This window comes from Danio aesculapii, chromosome 13, assembly GCF_903798145.1.
Source record: "Danio aesculapii chromosome 13, fDanAes4.1, whole genome shotgun sequence".
NCBI classification, from domain to species: Eukaryota; Metazoa; Chordata; class Actinopteri; order Cypriniformes; family Danionidae; genus Danio; species Danio aesculapii.
The window spans coordinates 53,142,087-53,165,148 of record NC_079447.1 but is presented as its reverse complement, the minus strand read 5'-3'; the positions used below and the strand labels follow the sequence as shown (position 1 = coordinate 53,165,148).

Below are 23,062 nucleotides of genomic sequence, written 5' to 3'. Positions count from 1 at the left end.
ATATAAGTAAATAAATAAGGCTATAAAGCAGTGTTTGAGTGTATTATATGGCTGATTAGTTGAGTCTAGCGAGAGCGCGCTGTCCAAGGTGCTGCAAAGCGCGGGCTGCGCCTCCCGCCAGATTCACATCACGTGACCCGCTCCAACCGCTGCGCGTTCACGATTCTGCCTCAATAACTAACTTCACCAGCTGACAGGAGCCGCGACGCAAAGGGTAAATAATTCTTCTTAATTTATCATTAGTGTGCGATCTGCGTGTTCTAGCAGCTTGTTTTTCTGCAGATAGAGCCGTTTAATATTACTGACAGGAACCCCGCGTACTCGGTCGGTCATCAAATCCGTTTTCTGACCGCTTTCGGTTTCTGAATGAATTCAGGTGAGCTCCGTTAACGCTGTTTGATGGCGTACGTGCTTTATAAGATTTATGACACGACACGAATATCTTGGAACTGTTGTTTAATGTGAGCTCATGTGGGAGTTGTGCTGAGTCTGGGGCGGATCACCTCTGATTCCCCATTCATCACACACACCGCCGAACATTGCACATCTATTGATGATTATTAGTGTATCACAGCCATCTGGAGGCGAAAACACGAGCTGTATTGGTGCTTTATGAAGTGTGTGAGGATGTTTGTTTACGCAGTGAATGAAATCAAACGCTGTGACGTGTTATCAGAACTCCTGGATTACGTTATTCTGTAACCTGTGTCTATATTAATGAACATATATCCATATTTAGGCTCTATATCGAGGCATGATAATTCATCTTAAAGTACGCTGATGCTGAATATGTTCTCATGCTTCATTCATAAAGATCCTTATTTATAAAATGTATTGACTTCTGTCACACGTTTACTCATAAGCTTAGAGATGTTTATGTACTGTTTCCTGTATAACCACATGCATTCATTACATTTAACTGTTTACATTTACTATTAAACATTCACAGCGTTCATTACAGAAATATGACAATTAATTCATTTTACTTCGGCTTAGTCGCTTTATAAATCCTGGGTTGCTACTGCACAATGAACCGCCAACTTATCCAGCATATGTTTCACACTGCGGATGCCCTTCCAACTGCAACCCAGTACTGGGTAACACCCATTCACACGCACACTCATACGCTACGGCCAATTTAGTTCATCAATTCCCCTATAGCGCATGTGTTTGGACTGTGGGGGAAACCGGAGCACCCGGAGGAAACCCACACCAACACAGAACATGCAAACTCCACACAGAAACACCAATTGACCTAGCCTGGACTCGAACCAGAGACCTTCTTGTTGTGAGGCCACAGTGCTACCCACTGAGCCACCGTGTCGCCCCAAATATGACAACTCTTTGTCTTAATATGTAGCTACAGTTCAAGTTAATTTCGTAAGTACACTTATAATAGATCAGTTTGCTTTATAAATTAATGTGTGTACACTGAAATGTTTTGAAATACTGTCATGACTTTTAATCCAACCTGTTCATTCATATAAAACGGCTTTGGAACAATCTACATTGTATAAAGTGCTATATAAATATAGATGACTTGACATTTAAGTGTACAGTGTAGTTACTACACTGGCCTATTTCATATTTTATAAAATCTAGTAAACTTTAACTGTTAAATAAACTCAAAAAATGTTGCTGCTTGTTCAAACTACTTATTTAAAATAAGTTGAAACAACACAATTTTAAAGTTTTTTTTTGGGACAACTTAGTTGTTTTAATGTTCAATCCACTTAAATTTGTAAAAATGAATAAATTACCTAATCGATTTGTGTTGAAACCTGCATTTTTACAGTGTAGAGTACAAATAAGTTAAGTTATATGCTTACAGAGAATTAGTACTATATTTTTTAGTTTTTGAAAGTATTTAATTCATGAAAGTATTTCACAGTTTGCTATTTATGTGCTATATTATTATTTATTTCATGCTATTCCCACAAAGCTGCCTCAAGACTAAATAAGCATGTACAGTTATGAGGGAAAGAATATTTTATAGGCTACTCAGTCAAAGAAGTTACACAAAACAATAAGCTATAGGTCTCAAACTGGATTCCTGGAGGGCCGCAGCTCTGCATAGTTGTTCTCCAACCCTAATCAAACACAGCTGATCCAACTAATCCAGGTGTTCAAGACTACTAGAGACTATTAAGCAGGTGTGAGTTGGAGCTAAACTGTGCAGAGATGTGGCCTCCGAGAATTGAGTTCGAGACCATTGCAATAAGCCGTGTAATTATACTTTTAAGCATATCTCAGTACTAGTGTAGCCCAATAATTAGCTTTTCCGCCAGTGTCAGTATTCTCAAGTGCAGATTTATTTGAGAATAAGCACAGAGATTAAAGTATACTGAAATTCTGCTTTCGGATTTTTGTCCAGAAGTAAACTAATATACTAATAGCATACTTCGTATTCCTTCATGTAAGTGTTGACCTAAAAATACACCTATGAAAATAAAAAATATGCTGGGTTTAGTAACCCAATGTTGGGTCAAATATGGACAAAAAAAACTTAAATTACACTTTTTAACCCAATGGTTGGGTTTGTCAATGTTTGACCATACATTGGCATTTTCCTTCGGCTTACTTCCTTTATTCATCAGGGGTTGTCACTGTGGAATGAACCGCCAACTCATCCAGCATATGTTTAACACAGTGGATGCCCTTCCATCCGCAACCCAGTACTGGGAAACACTCATACACACTCATTCACTACGTCCAATTTAGTTGATCAATTCCCCTATAGCGCATGTGTTTGAACTGTGGGGGAAACCCACGGCAACACAGGGAGAACATGCAAACTCAGAAACACCAACTGACCTAGCAAGACTCGAACCAGTGACCTTCTTGCTGTGAGGCCTCAGTGGTAACCACTGAGCCATCGTGTCGCCTCTGAGAGTAAATGCTGGCAAACTCCACAGACTTAAAGCCTAGAAAATAATCCAAACCATGATAAAACAGTCTGCTAGGACTGTAATAAGGCAGTGTTTCCCTGTTCCTGGAGGCACGCCATCATCAGCCACACGTTTTGTGGTGTCTAACACAACATTGGACTCATCAGCTCATCAGCAGAGGCTCGGAGCCCTGAAACAGATGAGTCAGATAGAGAGACATCCAAAAGCTCTGTGTTACTGTAAACACATAATCCCGTTTTCTTGAGATGTCAGCGAAACCGCCAGCCAAAAGTGTTTTACAGTTTGTTTATCTTTATAACATAGGTGTCAATGGACCTGTGCTGAGATGACGTCTGTTCCCTGCGTCAGATGACGGAGGATTTAACCCTTCGATTTACAATAATTTATAACAACACACACGTCTGCAGCACAAAGATGGATAACACTGAACACTGGAGGCACCGGATGATGCATCGGAAAAACACACACATAAGGTGGATGACGTGAGGAGATACAGAATGGTGTCTATACATGTTGAAATGTCCTGACAGTTTGGTGTAGAAATATGGTGATATATATATAATAATTCAATATATCATTAAAATAAACATGCATGATATTGATGGACACTTCAAAAATCAGTGAATTATTAATTATTTAATCTTTTTAGAGTGATTTTTAAGTATATTTACAGCTTATTAAAAATGTTCATAACAGAACCAAATGCTTGAAGACTTAATTGGTGAATTAATTGCTTAATTGTTCAAACAATTGCATGCTAATATACTGACTGAAAATGATGTGACTTTTTATAGTGCTGTTGGATGTTAACACTACAATTAGGCTCCAATAGGACACGTTAAATAAACTGCAAACATATTTATTAATCTTAGCTGGAGTTAATTTCTTTAAAATTGTGTTAAAATTGTAGTCATAATCTGATTTGTAATTATTAACATGTTAAAATCATAGTCATAATCATTTTATTAGATGTAGTTAATAAATTTTAAACTAAAAATAACTTGGAAACTGGAATAAATCTGGCTTTTTAACTAGTTTGCAATTTAATTTAGTTAAATTCACCTTATGTATACACAATAAAGCAATACACTAAGTATTTTTTGTTATTATACCTTTTAAAATAACTTAAATTAATAATGCCGGATATAAATCAGCAATTGAATGCTACAATAACAAGTGATACCGTCTTAAGCCTAGTTTGCTCTTCATAATTCAGAGATCTCCTATAGATTAATATTATTATTGATATTATTATTATTATTGTAATAAACTGACCAAACGTCTACATGATGATCCTTCACTTGGGTGCTCATCTGCTCTTTATGGGACTGGTTGTTTGTAAAGCAAACGCTGGATCTAGTCTCAGGTTTACCGGATCCGATGAGCAATGGGTTGCGCTTCCAATGTGGAACGCTTGCTGTGAAAGCGAGATGAGCTTCAGTGTGAAAACCACACATCTGAATGGACTCCTGGTGTACTTTGATGACGAAGGCTTCTGCGATTTCCTCGAGCTGCACATACACGTTGGGAAACTCAGACTGTGCTTTACCATTTTCTGCGCCGAGTCCACGTGCGTGCTTTCTGACGTCGCCGTCAATGACAACCAGTGGCATTCGGTCACGATTATGAGGAACTTCAGAAACACCACACTCATCGTCGATGAAGAAATAAAGTGGGAGGAGGTTAAATCCAAACGGCGGGATATGACCGTTTTCAGCCACTTGTTTTTAGGAGGGATTCCCTCAGAGCTGAGATCAGTGTCTTTACAGCTGACGTCCAAGACTGTGAAAGATCACACTTCGTTTATAGGCTGGATAATGGATGTGAAAGTCAACGAATCTGAGCCTGTGATAATCAACAGCGCTGGAGTCCACGAAGACCTCTGCGGCTCAGAAAACAAATGCTTGAATGGAGGAGTGTGTAGTGTTGTTGATAATAAACCTACATGTGACTGCTCTCAAACCGGCTACCAGGGAAAAGACTGCAGTGAAGGTAAGATATAAAGTTATATAGGCAGTGTGCATACCAGTGTTCAACAGAAACTCATAAAGTTTAGAACCACCTGACTAGGCCTGACATACTAATCAATATATGGAATTATCACACATGGACATGAGTTCAACCATGTTTAGTGATGTAATATATATCGCCCATGCATAAAAACCAAATCTAGCAACATTTGAGCTGATTGTGCAACATCTCCATCTCTATTGGCGGTGTCAGTATGGTTAAAAACACTAGTATTTACTATAAATGACTATAGTATGTCTTCATGTGGGTGTCTGAAGACAGACAGCTAGTAGATATAACAGCCTCTGATACTTTTTACCTTGCACTTTTTTTTGCATTTATTATTATTTATTTAGGATATGCGTTTTCACATCGTGACTCCAATGGCTGATTTTTAATTAGTTAAAATGACTGTAATTAAATGAAATGTTCTTAAGAATTAGATATGATGTGTTCTTTGAAAGGGTGTACTTGCATTGTTATGATATTATATTGTTATTTTGGCCTTATTATCATATAATGAGTGGCATAAAATGGCCTTAAAATAACAACAATATGATTTATCGCAATATATTTTGTTGCAATATATCGTACAGCAAAGAACAGATATCGTGACTGACCTACAATTGAAGTTTTTTCTCTCTCCGCTGTCGCCACTGGCTTGCATGGTTCAGGATCTGTAGAGCTGCGCATCGTTGGATTTGCTCTTCAGTGTTTGGACTCTCAGTAGTGATTATTAAAGCACACTGAACTGAGCTCAACTGAACTGAACTTAAACACTACAAACTGAACTACACTGTTCCAATTGACTATGATCTTCTATGTGAAGCTGCTTAGACACAATCTACATTGTAAAAGCGCTATACAAATAAAGGGGAATAGAATTGAATTGAATACACTTGACTACCTCTCAAATGTTGTTTCTATCCAAAGATGCAAATTAGATCAATGCAAACTGGAATATTGCATAAAACATTAGTGAATAAAGCAGCGTTTCCATCCAATGAGAAAAAATAGAGAAGAAAATCATCAATTCTTTACAAACTGGAGCAAATATCAGCCTGAAAAATGTAGTTTTGTGTCAAAATCAACTATTTTTTGACATTATTCTGTTCCCTATCAGCTGAAACATGTTTTAAGTATAAACTCAACCGAAAATACACACTTTTGCTTGACATTAGCTGTGTTTCCATCCAAAGATGCGAATTAGATTAATGCACAAACTGAAAAATAGCTTAAACATTTGTAAATAAAGCAGCATTTCCATCCAATAAAAAGAAGAGAAGAAGATCATCAATTCCTGATAAATGGAGCAAATATCAGCCAGAAAAATGTAGTTTTTATGTCAAAATCAACTGGTTTAGACATATTATTCTGAACTCCACTGGCAGAAAGCTGTTTAAAGTGTAAACTCTATCAAAAATACACTCTTTTGCTTGACATTAGCTGTGTTTCCATCCAAAGATGAGAATTAGATTCATGCATAAACGAGAATATTGCAGAAAACATTTGTCAATAAGCAGCATTTTTATCAAATGAGAAACAAGAGAGAGGAAAACGGTCAATTCCTGATAAATGGAGCAAATATCAGCCAGAAAAATGTATTTTTGTGTCAAAATTAACTATTTTTGACATTATTCTGACCCTCATCGGCAGAAACCTGTGTTAAATATAAACGCTAACAAAATAACACACTTTTGCTTCTCAAGTAAATATACAGTATGTTTATTTAAGAGTATTATTTCTTAAAATAACATATTTGAGCTGGAAAACAAGACTTTAGTTAAGAATAAAATAATTTTTTGCATAAAGTGTCAAGGTAACATTGATTATAAGGTACAGTTTTATTGTAGAATTTTAGTCTACAATAGCTAAAGCTTTAGATCCGTCAGCAACAGTTATAAAGTAGATGCTGTGAGTTTTAGAGCATTCATAATACCTGTGTGTGTGTGCGTGCGTGCGTGCGTGCGTGCGTGCGTGCGTGCGTGCGTGTGTGTGTGTGTGGTTTAGAGGTTATTGACCAGCAGCTTTCATTAAACAGTGTTTGCATCATGCTGATGATATAATAGTGTTATTAAACACTGAGCAGATCATCATTTAGTGTGTTTACAGATTAGAGAGATTCATGCTGTTTTCATTCTGCAGCTTGTCTCAATGCCTGACACACACACACACACACACACGCACGCACACAGCATGATGTATAGATTCCTTGTTATTAATATTTTCAACTGAAGTAGTGCAGAGGTTTATTTTAGCTAGAAACAGTGAGCTAGATATGTCTTTATGCCACCAGAGAAACCTATTTTGCTCCTTTACTTGTGTTGTGGATGAAATACAGGCTAAATTATAATTAAACTTGACTAAAGGGACCGTCAGAAATGTATTTAGAGCTGTATTTGGAAGCTTTAACGTATATGAAAACACAGGCAGGAATTAATATCAACCTCTGCTTAAACTGATGAAGTTTAGTTCACTAGTAGTTCACTCAAGACGAAAAACAGAAAGAGCTGAGTGATATGACACCATGCATAAACTGTAGTGTATAAATTGTATTGAACACAGTGATCTACATGCATTTGCTGCCTCATTACACACATGGCACTTTCACATGTTAAACTGACAGAAGATGCATTTAAACAGACGTTTCGGCTCTTTGGGCTGGTGTTGAATAGATTAATAATCTCTATATTCCACATGCAGGATATTTGGCACTGGCATGAGCTGCAAAGAGGCAGAACAGAGCTCATTAATATTCATGACCCTTTCAAATATGGTCAAAACCTACTATATCATATTAGGGCCAATTCCTAAGGTTGGAAATGGATCAGTAAAATAATTTCTGGATAATTTTTGCCACATGCCATCTATGTAGATATCAGAGAACAATTTAATATATTGTATTAATAGTTTCTACCACACCTTATTAGGTCATAATGTTGTAATGCCCAATGACAAGATTATAATTAATATATAGTCATTCTTATACTGCTCACATGTGTGTTTAGGCAACCTATTACATTTAGTTTATCACAATATTGTTGCCTTTTCTGCTTACTGAGTCCTTTTCTGCATGATTTAGCAGCTTCTGTGTGTTTTCTCCATGGTTTACACAGCATAAATAGGCAGAACAGTGTATCCAGTAGTACATTAACTGTAAAAATCATGCTTTTGTTTACATCTGAGTAAAATATGAGGCATAATTGCAAACCCTATTAAAGAAAGAAATATTGGTCAAACTTTGGCTGATGTAAAACAATACAGTGATTATTATGTGTGTTTTTCAGAAGACCTGTGCTTTTATTTTACTTAAAAGGCACCTATTATGCAAGAATCACTTTCATAAGGAGTTTAACCCCAGTTGTGTGTCAGCAGTGTGTGAATATCTCCAGCCTCTAATGGTCAACATGAATTAATTGTATTTGTTATAATCAGACTTGATGAATGAAACACTTTGATTGGCATTCTCCCTTTATACATGTTATGAGAGGGGGAAAGCTCCGCCCACTAGTGCCCATCTCTCCATCTCATTAGCATAAACAGTAGCCCTGAGTGAGAAGCAGCCGTCTGTCCATCATTAGAGTGTTTGAGCTGCTGAAGATAACGTCAGCATAGACTAAGAGGATTATAGATGTGGAGTTTTAGATGAGGAGCGACAGACTGACAGAAGCATGAAGCACACACTCACACTGACAACATATGCAGACCTGACGCACACTGATAATGCTAGTCTGTAATTTTCAGTCTGTCGCTATGGTATAGCTCCGCCCTCTTCTCTAAAGAGCACAACCTCATTTGCATTTAAAGCGACAGTCACCAAAACGCCCCAATTAGGATCAAAGCCTTAAAGGGTCAGTTTCAGAGAGCTGGTAAACATTATCTGTGTGTTATTCTCAGCTCAAACTTCACTACACACACTCTAGAGACAGCAGAGACGCATTTTACATCATGTACAAAGAGGCAGAATAGATCTCCTTTAACAAGAGCCAAGAATACACGATCAATAATCAGATCAATAGCTGCATCTTCCTGCATAAATCAATGAGGCGATGAACTGAACTGCGTCTCACTGCCGCGGCTAGTATATTTTCTAACAATGCAGCTTATTATTTGAAATTCCAACTTGCCATTAAATGATTTCAAGGCTTTTTTCATTACTTTGATCAGAGGATTATGGGATTTGCCACCGTGTCTCCGTCTCACACACACAAATCTCTTTGCTTTGCTGAAATAATTACTTTGATGCACTGCTCTGTTGTAATTCTAGATATCAGAAATCACATTATGGACGAGCTTTACTCAACATCTCTCTTTCAGATGAAACTCATGCATCGTTTATATATATTTCCTAGCTTTTATTCAGTGGTGCTATGTGAAGCAAGCTGAATTTTTATGGCTGTTTTTTAATGCATCCCAATAGAGTGCTTTTCATTTTCAGCTAATTTAATAATTAATGATAACAAATAACAATTCTTCCACCTAATTTAGCTCTTCAGCAACACTGAGTATGATCCTGCAGTGGTTTCATATGTAATGCATGAATGAATGGATGTGTGTTGCATTAAAAATGAATCTAAAAGACTCTCCTAATATAGCATGTGGATTTAAATATGTCTTGCTTGTGAACATGCATCTATTTTATATCTTAATTACTCATATCTCACTCTATAATTGGTATAAATGCATAAAGGATTGTAATTCAGTTAACTAGCAAACATTATTACTCACCATCTGCGTGTGACTGTTAACGGCGGTCCTGTATTGTTCAAATGTGCAGCTCTGGGTCGCAATTAATTACATGTAATCTGGATTACATAAACAGATTCCAAAAATAATGCACTTGTAATTATATTATATCATGTTTTAAAATGCTCCTAATCAGATTAAGGGTGCTTTCTTATGGATTACATGACAACAAACAATTCCCATTCATTCATTTTCTTTTTGGCTTAGTTCGTTATTTATCAGGGGTCGCCACAGCGGAATGAACCGACAACTATTCCAGCATATGTTTGTTACTGGGAAACACCCATACACTACAGCCAATTTAGTTGATCAATTCCCCTATAGCGCATGTGTTTGGACTGTGGGGGAAATCGGGGCACCCGGAGGAAACCCACACCAACACGGGGAGAACATGCAAACTCCACACAGAAACACCAACTGACCCAGCCGGGACTCGAACCAGCGACCTTCTTGCTGTGAGGCCACAGTGCTAACCACTGAGCCACCGTGTCACCCAAACAATTCTCATATTGGTTAAATATTTGTAAGTTATTGATTTGTTTCTCTTTGTTTCTAAATATCCTAACCTACCGTATTCTTTATCTGTGAATATTCTCTACATAGAATGTAAATGAAATGCTAATGTCTAATTATTGTTAATTAATTATTCATGCTTGTAAATCGGGGAAGCTCTGCTTCTATTATAGTATGATTAAGATGGATAATTATGCGAGTTTAACACTGCCTTAAGACTCTGAGGATCTCTTCGCAGTTTTCAAGATGTTTGAAATCTTTTTGTAATTCCTTTGCCCTCAAATATTAAAGTCCTCTGAGAATTTAAGTAAATACATATTTTATTAAGTTAATATTTGTTATTTACACAGTTTTCTCATGTCAGTTAATGCTCATATTTATATTCATATGGATATATTATGGAATTGATATATTACAATATAACTTTTGGCAAGTTTGGGAAACTCTGGCATTAAATTAAAGCTACTTTTTAAATCTGTATTATTTATGTTTTATTTAATTTGTTTTAAAGGGCACCTACTTTTTCAAGATTTAAGTCTTCTGTGTCTCCAGAAGGTGTCTGTAAAGTTTCAGCTCAGATTATTTATTATATCCTGGAGATTTGAACTCTCATGACATTGTAGCTGTTTTTGTTGCCTGCGCCTTTAATTCAAATGAGCTGGTTGTCCCCGCCCACCGTTCACCACGTGTGTGGCAGAGCCAGTGATCTCTGTAGCCTTCATGTAGATAACCAGCACAGTGACAGACAAGAATGAAGCAGATCTCCCTTACTACAGTAAGAACTTTTTCAGCTGATGTAGATGTATTTGTTGTGGAGTTAATTAAAGCCTTACTGCAACGATGAGACACACACAATGCTGTTATAAAGTTTGTACAAGCACACACACACACACACACACACACACACACACACACACATGGCAAATGTGACAGGATACACATTAATCTCCACTGTTGTATGGACATCTGTTATGTTAATGTGCAAAATAAACCTGATTTAAGTCCACAAACCGGAATTGAAGTGTCTTATTTTAAATAATTGTCCTGACATGCAGCTGTGGTGATTTTACGGTGTTTATTACAAACATACACTGCTTTAGAAATGTTTTAAACGTGTAAATCTGCAGATAATCACAGAGAGCTGAACAGATCTTTTAATCCCAGTTGCTTTCCTCTCTTGTGGATATGAATATACGTGTTACTACGGAGACATGTTAATACGTGTCTGTCAATCAATTTGGTGGGCGGAGAAACAGCACTCTTATATCAGGTTACGGTGGGCCTAACATTCACTGGGATTTGGATCCTATTTTAAAGGCAGGAAATTAAAAGAGACTTGCTGTGTTTATGTCGCTCCAGTATGACTGTGGACACACTATACTACACACACTTTTGTCCAAACAGCTTACAAAAGATGATTTTCATCATAGGTGTCCTTTAAAATGTGCATAATCTGTGATGTTGATGAAATATCGGTGCTTATTAAACGAAATATTGTGCAGCAGCCATAATTTATTGCTTTCTGAAGTATTTCTGATTAGATGCTCCAGTTTTCTTGCTGACTTGCTGTTCTTGTTTTTTTTTTTCCAGGTCTTGCACACCTGATGATGCTTGATCAAGGTACTATACCAAAGACAGTACACTGCAACACATGCTTCGGACTCTTGATTCCCCTTTTAAATCATAGTCACTTATAGCTTTTGTCAAGAGTCACGGCTGCATTCAGAATGGCATCAAGATTTTTAAAGTGCACCACCAATGGAGCGCAATTGTCAATTAGTGATTGTGATTACATAGTGATTGTATTGATCACTAAAACTAAACTGTAAAAACACTTTGAAAGCAAATACATGTAAGAGAGATGACTTAAATGTTTTTTTTATCATTGTAAGTTTAAATGTTGGAACCAGGGGTGTTGTTAGACACAAAGCTCTACTGGGGCACGAGCCCGCCAACAACAACAAAAAAGTTTATCTTTATATAAATTGCTATACTAAATAATATAAAAAAAGAAAATTATAATTATTACTAGTACAAATATATTATTATCATTATTTTGGGGTTTTAATCTTTAATGGATAGAACAGTAGAGAGTATTCACAGGAAAGCATGGCGAGCAGAAGGATTGGCATAAGTCCTCGAGGTGGGATTCGAACTCAGGCTGCCATGACAGCCTGATCTCACGAGAAAACGTAAGAATTTTACGTTTTGTCAGTTTAGTGGCTAATTCGTACGAATTCGTATGAGTTCAGTCGTATGAAATTGTACGATTTTTTAAAAAGGAGGCGTGGCACCTAACCCCACCCTTAAACCCAACCGTCATTGGCGGATGAGCAAATCATACTAAATTGTACGAATTAGATTGTACGAATTCGTACGAATTAGCCACTAAATCAAAAAGTTACGAATTGCCGTGAGATTGTTCTGGCCATGAGTACCGGAGTGCATGTGTCGATGCACTAACCACTACGCCGACTAAAAGTATTATTATTATACAATTATTATTCTGAATAAATAACAGAAGTCAATCCACACACAGCTGGAGTGATATGCTAAGATCTTCTAAGAAATCTTTTGCTTGAATATTAATTTCATATGACAATTCTAGAGAACACAGAAAACAATACATATATAAAAATAATTATCTTATGTCTGAGACCTGACTCTGATGGCCCAGAATTAATGTCATTAAGTCTAACCTCCCTGACTCCCATCTCTCTTAAAAATCGGTCTTACAGGAGCCATGTTTTGTCAAAATAGATCATCATCATATTAATGCGATTAAGTTTTCGGTGCGCATGCTTCAGTTTTTTGAGTGCTTTCTTAAACTTTCTCCATTGTTAATTAAACTGCATTGCTTTCGCAGCCGTTGATTCGGTGTACATAAGAGAATAAAGTCTTTATTCTGGGATTACCACTCTTAATTAATTCATTACATATAAATTATATTAACTCAAAGAATTTACAGGGGCACTGGTGATTTTTAATGGGGTCTAGTGACGCCCCTGGTTGGAGTGTTCGAAAGGGCTTAGGGAGGATACCTGGGAATAATATACAGCCATGATCTCTGCTTCTAACTAACGCTCTATAGGTGTAGTTGCAAACGTACAAGTTTAGGAATGTTTGCTGGAACGATGGATTTGAGAATCACCAAAGCAGTGAACTATGACTGTAATGATGGTTAATGATTGTTTAGAAAACGCACTTCAGGTTGTTTAGTGCTCATTCATACCTTTCATCCACATATGCCATTTTAGAGTAAGATTGAGCAGTCTTTTCAGGGTCTTAACAAATGTGCCCATCCAAATCCATCTCTTCTTCTTCTTTGTTTTTTAGCAATGGAAGAATATGTGGCCACATTCAGAGGTTCAGAATATTTCTGCTACGATCTTTCCCTCAACCCCATCCAAAGCAGCAGCGATGAAATCACGCTGTCCTTCAAAACTCTTCAGAGAAACGGACTGATGCTGTACACCGGGAAAATTGCAGATTATGTCAACCTGGCTCTGAAAAACGGGGCGGTGTCGCTGGTCATAAATTTGGGCTCCGGGGCGTTTGAAGCTCTGGTGGAGCCGGTCAATGGAAAATTTAATGACAACGAATGGCATGATGTGAAAGTGTCGCGGAATTTGCGTCAGGTAACAGCTAAAGACAAGCCAAACAGGTTAACAGAGCAATGATTCAGTCAAGGCTTTGCTACAAATATCAATATTACACACATTATTACACAAAAATTATATTTATGGTATTGATTTGATTGATTTTACAGTATTGATTATTGATTATCTTAAAATCAATATAACATACAGTGCTCAGCATAAATGAGTACACCCCTTGAAAATGAATACTTTTATCCATCCAGTGTATTTGAACAAAATAGTTTTATTAAACAGATATATTCATTAATAAATTAAGAATTTGGCCACCAAATTGTTTCTCTTCCTGATAGGGAAATCTGTCATGGTTTTGCAATCAAAATATGTGAATATAATGAAAGTCAATGGGGCAAAAACAGCCCCCAACATAATGAAAGGGACTTAAATTTCACCAGAGTATTGTTGAGTTTTTGAACATTTTCAAAGCATTTCCCAAAATATGAGTCAAAATGGGATTTGTCACCAAAAATCATCATATTTTCTGAAACAGAAAAAGTTGTGGCCAATATTAAGCCTCAAAATCATCCCAGAGTGGATGAAAATCAACAGCACACAAGGGTTAAAAATGATTGTAAAGCATAATTCCACAACCAGCACTGCTGAAAGAGTAGTCAGGTCAGTAATCCCCTCTATAGGACCAATTTTTAGACAGTGAGACTCCCACACTAATACATCACATGCAGAATAAACACATCAGTTACTAACAGCACTGATGGAACAGGCCATTAAACTGACCAAGTGTTTCTTTAGCTTTTAAATATGCACATTGGTAATCGTTATACGTTTATTTTGTGAATGATACATAATATACAGTCACAGATTTTAATTTCCTTTCTTCTTTTCCACACAGCACTCAGGCATTGGATATGCAATGGTAATATCATTCAGGTTTTCCCCTTATTTTGCGTATGTTTATGAAGTTTCCTTTGTTTGTAGACATTTAAAGGGCACTGGCTGATGCTCTTTCACAGACTCAAATTGTCATTATTTTTCTCTTATTTAGTTTGCATTTGTTTTTCCATTCATTTCCTTGTGCAGTTTACTTTGATCAACATTTAAAGTCCTCATCCTGATTGTTGGATTGAAACATGTTCACGCTGCCACCGTCAGCTTCATACATTTTTATGTTTGTTTTTGTGGAAAAAAATGTGATGTAGAAAAAATAAAATCTTGCATGACATTTTTTATTTCTTGAGCAAACTGTGTTACAATTAAACCAACTAATTGACTATTCTAGTTCATTTAGCATCAATTTTTTTTTATAACACAGGTTTATTGGAAATACTTGCCTCAAACTACATTTTTTATAACCACGAAAACATACTTTGACTGCAGTTTCTGTGTAAAATGAACACTAGGGGGCAGTATGATGACAAACTTTTGCTTCTTTTCACACTAATGCTATTTACAGGGACATACTATTAACGAATAAGCATTATTTTCATGCAGTTCGTTCCACAATACCAAATAAACCCCACAAAACAACTTAAAGCTGTCTATGATTAGTAATGAATATGGTTGCGTCACCTATCTATCTCCATATGGACATTTTTCTGGCATGGTCAGTTTTTCTTGTAGCTCACTTTGTATAAGGTTTGAGTCCAGTGAAGCACCCTTCCACAAAAGCGATATCAAATCAAAGTAAAACCATGTGTTCGCAGTGCAGTTTTCTCTTACGTTTGCTTCTGAACACTATTGGTTGGGTTTAGCGAAGGCTTTAGCTCAGTGGTTTGCTAGCTGATCTGTATGACAAGCTTTGCCTTTTCCTGGACGTGTACAAGAAAGACGTGCATCTAAAATGCACAACAACACGCACCCTAAATAACACATTTTAGAATTGTTAAAATGTAGACAGCGCCCTCTAGTGGATTTGCAATATCAAACATACAACGAAACACACCTCAGTAACGTATTTCAGATTCACAAAAATGCACTCAGCGCCCTCTAGTGGATTTGTCATCTGAAATCCGCAATGAAACACAACTGGAGCAAAGTATTTTATGTTTTGCTGAAATGTAGGCTGAGGTACATATGTCCTATGAGCATAGGCTGTAATTTTAAGATGATTTAGGGCAATGCTAACACTGTAGTTTTTTTAATACATCAAAAACATTTTATTCAAGTGCATTAACTCTTCAAACATAGGTCATAAGTTAGAAAAATAAACAAAAGGGATAAAGTAGGCTCTAGTGTAAAGATGCAGTTAGTTTTACCCAAAGTAATATTTATATTTATATGACACAATGGACAACATGTCGGTGGTCCCAGGGTCTGCCACCAACAGTTTTAATTACATATATGCTCAAATATATATATATATATATATATGAACAATATATGAACAAATTATGAAATATATTTGCACATATGTGTACAAATTATGTAAATAGCTTTTTTTTTTTGCAATATTTTGAAATATATGTTGCATATATGACGTTTTAAATATATGACATCCAAATATATGGACTTGTATGCCGTAAATGTAATTTGCATATATTGCCATATATCAGATTTCTGTATGGGGACTCACATGATAAACATATTAGGAGTGTGAACAGTTCTAATACAGAATTGAAGGCTATTCTGTTATTTTGGAGGTGCCACCGCAAAGGCATGATCACCTTCAGCCAAAGGCGTGATTCTGTAGGGCTTCAGATCTTGTGTCGTCTGATGTGCTTTCCATTGCATCATCATTATGCAGCATTCATATGAAAGTGACTGAAGAATCAGGAGTTCAGAAAGTATCCAGCTGCTCTCCTCCTCCTGTGGTTTGTTTTGCAGGTTACGATATCTGTGGACGGAATACTGACCACCACAGGATACACTCAGGAGGACTACACCATGCTGGGCTCCGATGACTTTCTGTATGTCGGAGGGAGTCCCAGTACGGCCGACCTGCCCGGATCTCCTGTCAGCAACAACTTTATGGGCTGTCTGAGGAAGGTAAAGAACCTGCTTAGAGTCACAATCAAATCAAAATGTGCTCTTATTTTTATATGTATATCCGCTTGTTAAGTGTGACGTCATGTGAAGCAGCCTCCGGGTCAAGCTCTCTGTCACACTGAATGGGGAGACTCAATAAATAGTAATAATAAATGTTTACAAAGCCATGTAATACTTATGAAAATCACGATCGCAATATATATAGATCTATATCCATGTTTTTTTTATAAATTGTTCAAATATTGGTGTCTGTGATGCAGCAAGTTCAGAGACTGTTGTGGACACTGTATTGGTTTTATATCAAATTTACTAAAAAGTGGTCATAAACGAATATTATCTCTATTCGAATGAGTAGTGGCTTTAACCCGGAAACAGTAATCCATACGTCACCACTTAACAAGCGAGAGTAGTGCTCATTATAAACGATTATATCTGTGCACTTCATTAATTTGTAAAAAATTATTTGCCCTCAGAATATTTATATACCTTTAGGGCGGGACTATCAGCCATTTAGGGCAGATCTGTCAGTCATTTGGGGCGGGACTATCAGTCATTTAGGGCGGAGCTGTCAGTCATTTAGGGTGGAGCAATCAGTCATTTGGGGCGGGACTATCAGTCATTTAGGGTGGAGCTATCAGCCATTTAGGGCAGAGCTATCAGTCATTTATGGCGGAGCTCTCAGTCATTTGGGGTGGGGCTATCAGCCATTTAGGGCAGAGCTATCAGTCATTTAGGGCGGAGCTCTCAGTCATTTGGGGTGGGACTATCAGTCATTTAGGGTGGGGCTATCAGCCATTTAGGGCAGAGCTATCAGTCATTTATCGCGGAGCTCTCAGTCATTTGGGGTGGGACTATCAGTCATTTAGGGCGGAGCTATCAGTCATTTAGGGTGGGACTATCAGTCGTCTGGGGCGGGACTATCAGTCCTTTAGGATGGGGCTATCAGTCATTTAGGGTGGAGCTATCGGTCATTTAGGGTGGGACTATCAGTCATCTATGGCGGAGCTATCAGTCATTTAGGTAGGGGCTATTAGTCATTTAGGGTGGGGCTATCAGTCATTTAGGGCGGAGCTATCGGTCATTTAGGGTGGGACTATCAGTCATCTAGGGCAGAGCTATCAGTCCTTTAGGCTGGGGCTATCAGTCTTTTAGGGCAGGGCTATCAGTGTTTAAGAGTGGGGCTGTCATTCGCTTAGGGTGGGTGTTATGTCCTTTAGATGTTATTTATAAACCAAGGGTATTTTTGACATAGCGTATAATATTTTCAATTTTGTTGTTCTGCAGATCTGTTATACACGGGTCATTGTTATGCTGTTGTTATAACACAGTTTTATACAGATAATATCAAGATAATCATTGCATTTGTCTTCATGAATGTATTCTCTGCTCCTGACGAAACACTGAGGTCTTACGAAGTGAAACGATTGCTCTGTGCAAGAAACTGAACATTATAGACCATGTTATTCTCATTATTGACAGCACAAAGGTTCAGCTGTGTGTTGTGATGTATGTGCTGGTATTATAATCTCACAGAGTGCTGGTGCTCTTTGTTTACACTGGGGAGAGAGGATTTGAGTTTTAATGTTATCCTGGATACTGTAACCTAAATAAGAGTAAGATTATGTTCATGTGAGTGATCTCAATCAGGAAGATTGACTTCAAATACTGTATATAATAGAGTGGAGGAACTATGACGTCACTGTAGGCCTGTTAGCATCACACTGATTCCCTCGACAAAAACACAACAGGACTTTTTAAATGTTTTTAATCTAGGCAGCTTGTTCAACTAATAATAATAGAGTTGATAGTTAATAATATGTAGAAGCTTTGTTAACACTGCAAAAAATATGCTTTTCTTACTTAGATGTTTTGTTTTGTTTCTAGTCCAGTTATCTAAAAGTTCTTAAATCAAGAAACACTTTCAATCTAGACTATTCTTGTTTTATGAAAGAATAAGCCAAAAATAAAGTGTTTTTCCTTAAAACAAGTTAAATGATCTGCCAATGGTGTAAACTAAATCATCTTGTATTTCCTTTTGACATTAAATTATTTTGCTTCCCCCATTGTCAGATTATTTTGCTTGTTGTATGGAAAAACTCACTTAATTTTGGCATTTTATTTCCTAAAGTAAGGCAATATTTTGTGCTTGTCTAGAAAATGCTCCTTGATTGAATCATTTTTAGATATTTGGACTATAAACAAGACAAAAACCCTAAATAAGAAGAGCATTTTTTGCGGTACATCAAGATAATCTTCACAAAATAATATAACATTTGAATCCTAAATAAATCTTGTGCATACAAGAACTAAAAATCTAACCTATAAACACTATAAACAAACTACGCTAAACACCCAAACATCAAATTCATCACACTTTGAACAACTTTTCAAGCTTATTTTTATAAATATGGTCCAAGACAAGGATTTTCTTTACATTTACATTACATTTACATTTAGTCATTTAGCAGACGCTTTTATCCAAAGCGACTTACAAATGAGGACAAGGAAGCAATTTACCCTACTATAAGAGCAGCAGTGAACAAGTGCTATAGACAAGTTTCAGGTGTGATCAAACTTTATCAGTGTATTATAGTATAATCCCTGCTATATTATAAAACACACACTCAAAACAAAACAAATACATTTATTAACAGTATATATACGTGAAGACCAGTCAATATAGACTTTACCAGCTGACCAATCAGCAGAGTTGGCTTATGGTAGGGGTTTACAGAGGTTGCTATAGGGGATACAGCTGTGGTCAGAAGATCACGAAAATTACTTATTAAATTACCTGGTAATTGTATTTTATTAATATCTACCCCTGCACTAACCCTAAACCCAACCATCACTGCTATGTAAAAACAGTATATACTCTACAAAAATGCTTGAGTTTCTGTCTGGTTTCTAGTCCAAATATCTAAAAACTCTTAAGTCATTTTCTAGACAAGTAACAAAGTCTAGTGTTGTTTTCAGAAATAATGAGTCAAAATGAAGTGAGGTTTTCATTAAAACAAGCAAAATAGTCTGACAATGGAGGAAGAGAAATAGTCATATGTCAAAATGAAAAACTAGATAATTTATTTACCTCATTAGCAGATTATTTAGCTTGTTTTAATGAAAAACTCACTTAATTTTGACATAATATTTCTGAAAACAAGACAATATTTAGTGCTTGTCTAGAAAATGCTTCTTGATTTAAGAATTTTTAGATATTTGGACTAGAAACAAGACAAACACTTCAAGTGAGCCATTTTTTGCAGTGTTCTGCATACAGTTTAAATCTGTAAATTGTATGGTCACAGGTTGTTTATAAAAACAATGATGCTGAACTGGAGCTGTCCAGACTGGCCTATCAAGGAGACCCAAAGCTGAAGATCCATGGAGTGGTTGCATTTAAATGTGAGAATGTGGCCACGTTGGATGCCATCACGTTTGAGACCCCAGAATCCTTCCTGACGCTGATGAAGTGGAACGGCAAGAAAAGCGGGTCCATTTCCTTCGACTTTCGCACCACCGAACCCAATGGCCTCCTGCTGTTCAGCTGCGGGGGAGCCAAACTGCAGAATAAAGAGGCCAAGAGTCCCGTCACGCTGAAGGTGGACTTCTTTGCCATTGAAATGCTGGACGGTCTGCTGTATCTGCTGCTGGATATGGGATCTGGGACCACCAAGACTTTGGCGCTGAACAAGAAAGTCAATGATGGAGAGTGGTATCATGTGGACTTCCAGAGGGACGGGAAATCAGGTAACACTCTGCTGACGTTTGTGTACACTGCGAAGTTGATTTTGTTTGTATTGTTTCTAGTCCAAATATCTAAAAGTTCTTCAATCAAGAAGCATAGTCTTGTTTTTAGAAATAACGAGTCAAAATTAAAAGAGTTTTTCCTTAAAACAAGCAGAATAATCTGACAATGATGGAGGAGATATAATGTTATCTCAAAACGAAGACCAGATTCATTTACTCAGTCTATTGGTCGACTATTTAGCTTTTTCTAATTAAAAACTCACTTAATTTCGACTCATTATTTCTTACTATATTTTTGCCTTGTCTCTTAGTTTAAGAGTTTTTAGATATTTGGAGTAGATGTGAGACAAATACTTGGGATTTTACTAATTCCCATGTTTGCAGGTCGTCCATAGGGTCTTAAAAAGTCTTAAAATGTCTCAAATTTCAAATACAAAACTTTATTTATCAAGTGTTTTTGTATTAAGTCTTTAATTTACTGAGTTATTGTCTTGTTGGTCTTAAAGCAGCTCTATTATACCTTTTTACAAGATCTAAACTATGTCTCTGATGTCTCTAGAGCAGGGGTCACCAACCTTTTTGAAACAGAGCTACTTCTTGGGTAGCCCTTATTAATGTGAAGGGCTACCAGTTTGATACACACTTCTCACATAACAAATTTGCTCAATTTACTTTTAATTATATGTTATTATTAATAATTAATGATGTTCATCTATGTGAAGACACTGATCATGTTAATGATTTCTTACAATAGTCAACAATGATTTAACAAGGTAAGAAATATCAGCATGCAACACTTTATTTCTATAAATCTCTGCAATTATTTACATTTTAAAATGGTAACTTCTACAATATTTTCACTAGCCACTAACAGTTTATATATTTATTTATTTATTTATTTATTTATTTATTTATTTATTTTAATTTTTTATTTTTTTTATTTATTTATTTTATTTATTTATTTATTTTAATTGTATGCCCACATTTACAAAATATTAACATCTTAACGTATAAATGTGTTACAGAGAGTGTACAGTCTTGAAAATGGAAAGTAACAAAGGAATTAATATATATAAGAAACATAAATAGGTCAAAAATAAAGTACAATCACCATTTTAGAGCAGTCTTTAAGTGTAGGTTACAACAAAAATTGTATATGAATGATAGGGATCCTGTGTTCATTTAAGAGAGCTCTTTTAAGTATTCCCACAGGGGAGACCAAATTGAGCAAAATCTGTCAGATTTGTTATGTTTGTCATAGGTAAGTTTTTCTAATGTAACCATGTAGCACTTATTGATATCCACATTTTAAAAGATGGATGCAGACCAAAATACATTTTTTAGCTAAAAATACCAGGACAATAAATAACTGTAATGCATCTTTTTTTAAACAGATTGTTCACATTAAGATTCAATAAATACAAAGCTGGGGTTATATCAAAATTTAGCTTGAGAATATTTTCCACTACCTTATGTATTTTCTTCCAAAATGGCTACATTTTGTCACAGTCCCAAAAACAATGAATGAATGTACCTTTGTCTTTGCCACTAACAGTTTTGAACAAATCGTGCACTACGATGGACCATGTTTGTTCAGATTATCAATTGTGTTACATAAATCAACGTTCAGACTTTTCTACAATTATGGACCCTTTTCATAAGACTGGTTCGACACGTTTACGGTCATCGTAATCTTAAATATAACCTTTAAATATAATCTTTAAATCTTACATTGAGATTTTTAATAAAATGCTTGAGCGTTTATATACATTTATGAATGTATTATGTCGAGGTGTTTCTAATGCAGAGTTTATGGGGCTGAGAGTTAATTTGACATTAGTCAAAGAGACAAACTGCACAGTGGTGTTATCAAGACTTTAAGAAAGAGCAAAATAACAGTGTGAGACTGATGTCATTTTAAAACGAGAGTCTAGATTATTTCTGTTACCTCAGTGTCAGATTATTTAGCTTGTTTTAAGCAAGAACTCACTTAATTTTGATTTATTATAACAAAATTATATTGTAACTTGTCCAGAAAACGCTTCTTGAGTGTTCAGATATTCAGACTTCAAAACCTCTAAATAAGAGACGTGCATTCTTCAGTGTTCTCTCTGAACCGCAGGCACCATCTCCATCAACTCAGTGCGCACCCCTTACCTGTGTCCCGGAGACAGTGAGCTCCTGGATCTGGACGATCACCTGTACCTGGGCGGCGTTCCGGAGAGCTCCGGCGGGACGGTGTTCCCCACAGGGGCCTGGAGCGCCCTGCTGAACTACGGGTACGTGGGCTGCGTGCGGGATCTGTTCATCGACGGGCGCAGTGTGGACATCCGGCGTGCGGCGGAGCTGCAGAGAGCTGCAGGAGTGAAGCCGTCCTGCAGTAAAGAGCCGTCCGGGAAGTGTGTGAGCGAGCCCTGCTTGAACAGAGGAGTCTGCAGGGAGGGATGGAGCCGATATATATGCGACTGCACCGGGACGGGATTCCTGGGACACTCCTGCGAGAGAGGTGTGTGTGTGTGTGTGTGTGTGTTTGTATTT

General features: G+C 36.7%; 1 protein-coding gene across 1 annotated transcript in view; it reads left to right on the top strand.

The window, feature by feature from the left end:
* Positions 1 to 4,178: 4,178 nt before the first annotated feature.
* The window catches only part of LOC130239336 (neurexin-1b), a 39,533-nt gene continuing 20,649 nt past the window's right edge, over positions 4,179 to 23,062 (top strand). The window contains exons 1-7 of the mRNA XM_056470442.1: positions 4,179 to 4,901; positions 11,769 to 11,798; positions 13,515 to 13,816; positions 14,685 to 14,708; positions 16,616 to 16,777; positions 20,083 to 20,524; positions 22,647 to 23,030. Coding sequence (XP_056326417.1) covers positions 4,196 to 4,901; positions 11,769 to 11,798; positions 13,515 to 13,816; positions 14,685 to 14,708; positions 16,616 to 16,777; positions 20,083 to 20,524; positions 22,647 to 23,030 — 2,050 coding nt within the window. The 5' untranslated portion in view covers positions 4,179 to 4,195. The remainder of the gene's footprint in view (positions 4,902 to 11,768; positions 11,799 to 13,514; positions 13,817 to 14,684; positions 14,709 to 16,615; positions 16,778 to 20,082; positions 20,525 to 22,646; positions 23,031 to 23,062) is intronic.